The following is a 1,871-nucleotide window of genomic DNA, read 5'->3' as shown; positions in this document are numbered from 1 at the left end:
CTATCTATCTATCTATCTATCTATCTATCTATCTATCTATCTATCTATCTATCATGAGGTTGTGTGGAGATCAGTCCGCTTCTCCAGAAGCACAGGTGGAGTAGAAGTACAGCCACAGACATATAGGAGACTGCTTGATTCCGTAATTTTGCCTTCTCCTTTTTCTGTTTTATACTGAAACAGACTAAGAGCCTTATTGAATGGCAAAAGAAAGCCGACACACAATTGTCTCTTTGAAAAACTATTGGATGTCTGTAGAAAATAGTTTCTAAATGTGTCATGTGGTTGTATAGCCTTCTCCTGTCTTCCGCACAAAGTCACACTCTTTCACTGCTTTCCTTGTAGCTGGAAGGACAATCCAGCCTTACCAGAAGGGCTGGTCTATGAGGGGTTCTCCGAGAAGCCTCTTTCGTATTCTGGGGGGAGCGCGGCAGAGAGCACCACCCTGCATGCTTTTGATGAACTCCTTGGAATCCAGCATTGTAAAGAAAGTGGTAAGTCAGTGGTTTTCATTGATCTGAAACACACCTCTGTGCCACCTTCCAAGAACATGCATCCATGTGGGTGTTTACATGCTGCATTCCACACAGCTACAGTCTGCATAGACAGATTGGAGGTCTCTGGGCAGGTACAGTTTTTCACACAAAATATTCAATGGCTGGCATTCTGTTAGTGATTTACATTTAAAATACAGCAAACAGAAAGTCAACAAAAAGGACACCTTTTTACTTTTGGGAACTTGTGTGATAAGGTCCATACTCAGTTCATACCACAAATTTGTGCATTCTCACTGACAGATCATTATGTTCCTTGCTATATGCATTGTGTTGTATTGTCCTGGGTTGTTTGAGTTTTAACCACAGACACTGTGTGGCATCCCACTCACCCACCTTTCTGTATTCTTTGCCAGCTGCCTTTTTGTACAGAATGAGGGAATACATGCCCCCTCACCATCGGGCCTTCCTCAAAGAAATCCAGTCTGCACCTCCGCTGAGACATTACATCTTGTCCTGCAGGAATGAGGCACTCCAAACCGCATATAACAAGTGTGTGGCTACTCTCTCTGACTTGAGGACCTACCACATCACCATGGTCACCAAGTACATTGTGATAGCAGCTCACAAAGTCAAAGCCAAGATGACGGAGTCCTCTCCAGCATCCATGAGGCCCCCGTCTTTCCTGGAAGGAAGAGGGACCGGCGGTTCAGGAGTTCTGAGCTTCTTAAAAAGCGTTCGGGACACAACCAGAGAAGCGATGATAACTTTCTAAAAGCTTCCCTGCTTTTTTTGCTTCTCAGGTGGAGAGTAAACACATGATTTACAGGACCAAAGCAATTTAGTATTTGGATAGCATAATGTGGGGCAGAAGGGTTGTCTGGTGCTAGTAAAGACCTTTGCAATATCTTTATTAAAAGAAATCACTCTTCTCTATTAATGCACTGCCTTAAATTTTTGGAAATGAACCATTGTTAAGGGCTGATTCTCCCAGGCTGGTGCTGCTCAGCTGTGTTTGACAAGGGAGATTATCACATGGAGGACAAGATGTCATTGTACCATCCCTGTCCCATCCTTCCCTCATGATCACAGCAAGGACTTTCAGACACTGCCGTGCTTATCCAGACATTATCCCATCTTGAGTGACAGCGATCGTGCAAAAGACTTTCAAATGATGTTGCACTGATCATGTCTTTGTCCCAGTATAGCCCAGTATTTTGCATTAATGGGAGTTTGTGTTAATGCAATGCCGCTCCAATAGCAACAGGATAAGTGCTACTTTATGAAAGGCTTTTGTGCGACAGTTGTCATGGACAGGATAAGGATGAGGGAGGGATCCCATCCCTATCCTGTCTGCATGTGATAATCTCCTATATA

At 43.8% G+C, this 1,871-nt stretch overlaps 1 protein-coding gene across 3 annotated transcripts in view; it reads left to right on the top strand.

The window, feature by feature from the left end:
- LOC121933413 (indoleamine 2,3-dioxygenase 2-like) overlaps positions 1–1,430 on the top strand; it is a 17,931-nt gene extending 16,501 nt beyond the window's left edge. For all 3 annotated transcript variants that reach the window (XM_042473100.1, XM_042473099.1, XM_042473101.1), the window contains 2 exons: positions 346–494; positions 911–1,430. In XM_042473100.1, the coding sequence (XP_042329034.1) occupies positions 346–494; positions 911–1,269 (508 nt within the window). In that variant the 3' untranslated portion in view covers positions 1,270–1,430. The remainder of the gene's footprint in view (positions 1–345; positions 495–910) is intronic.
- The last annotated feature ends 441 nt before the right edge of the window (positions 1,431–1,871 follow it).

Source organism: Sceloporus undulatus, chromosome 6 (assembly GCF_019175285.1).
Source record: "Sceloporus undulatus isolate JIND9_A2432 ecotype Alabama chromosome 6, SceUnd_v1.1, whole genome shotgun sequence".
In the NCBI taxonomy this organism is placed as follows: domain Eukaryota; kingdom Metazoa; phylum Chordata; class Lepidosauria; order Squamata; family Phrynosomatidae; genus Sceloporus; species Sceloporus undulatus.
Note: the sequence above shows the minus strand (reverse complement) of the source record. Positions and strands in the feature narration are given on the sequence as shown.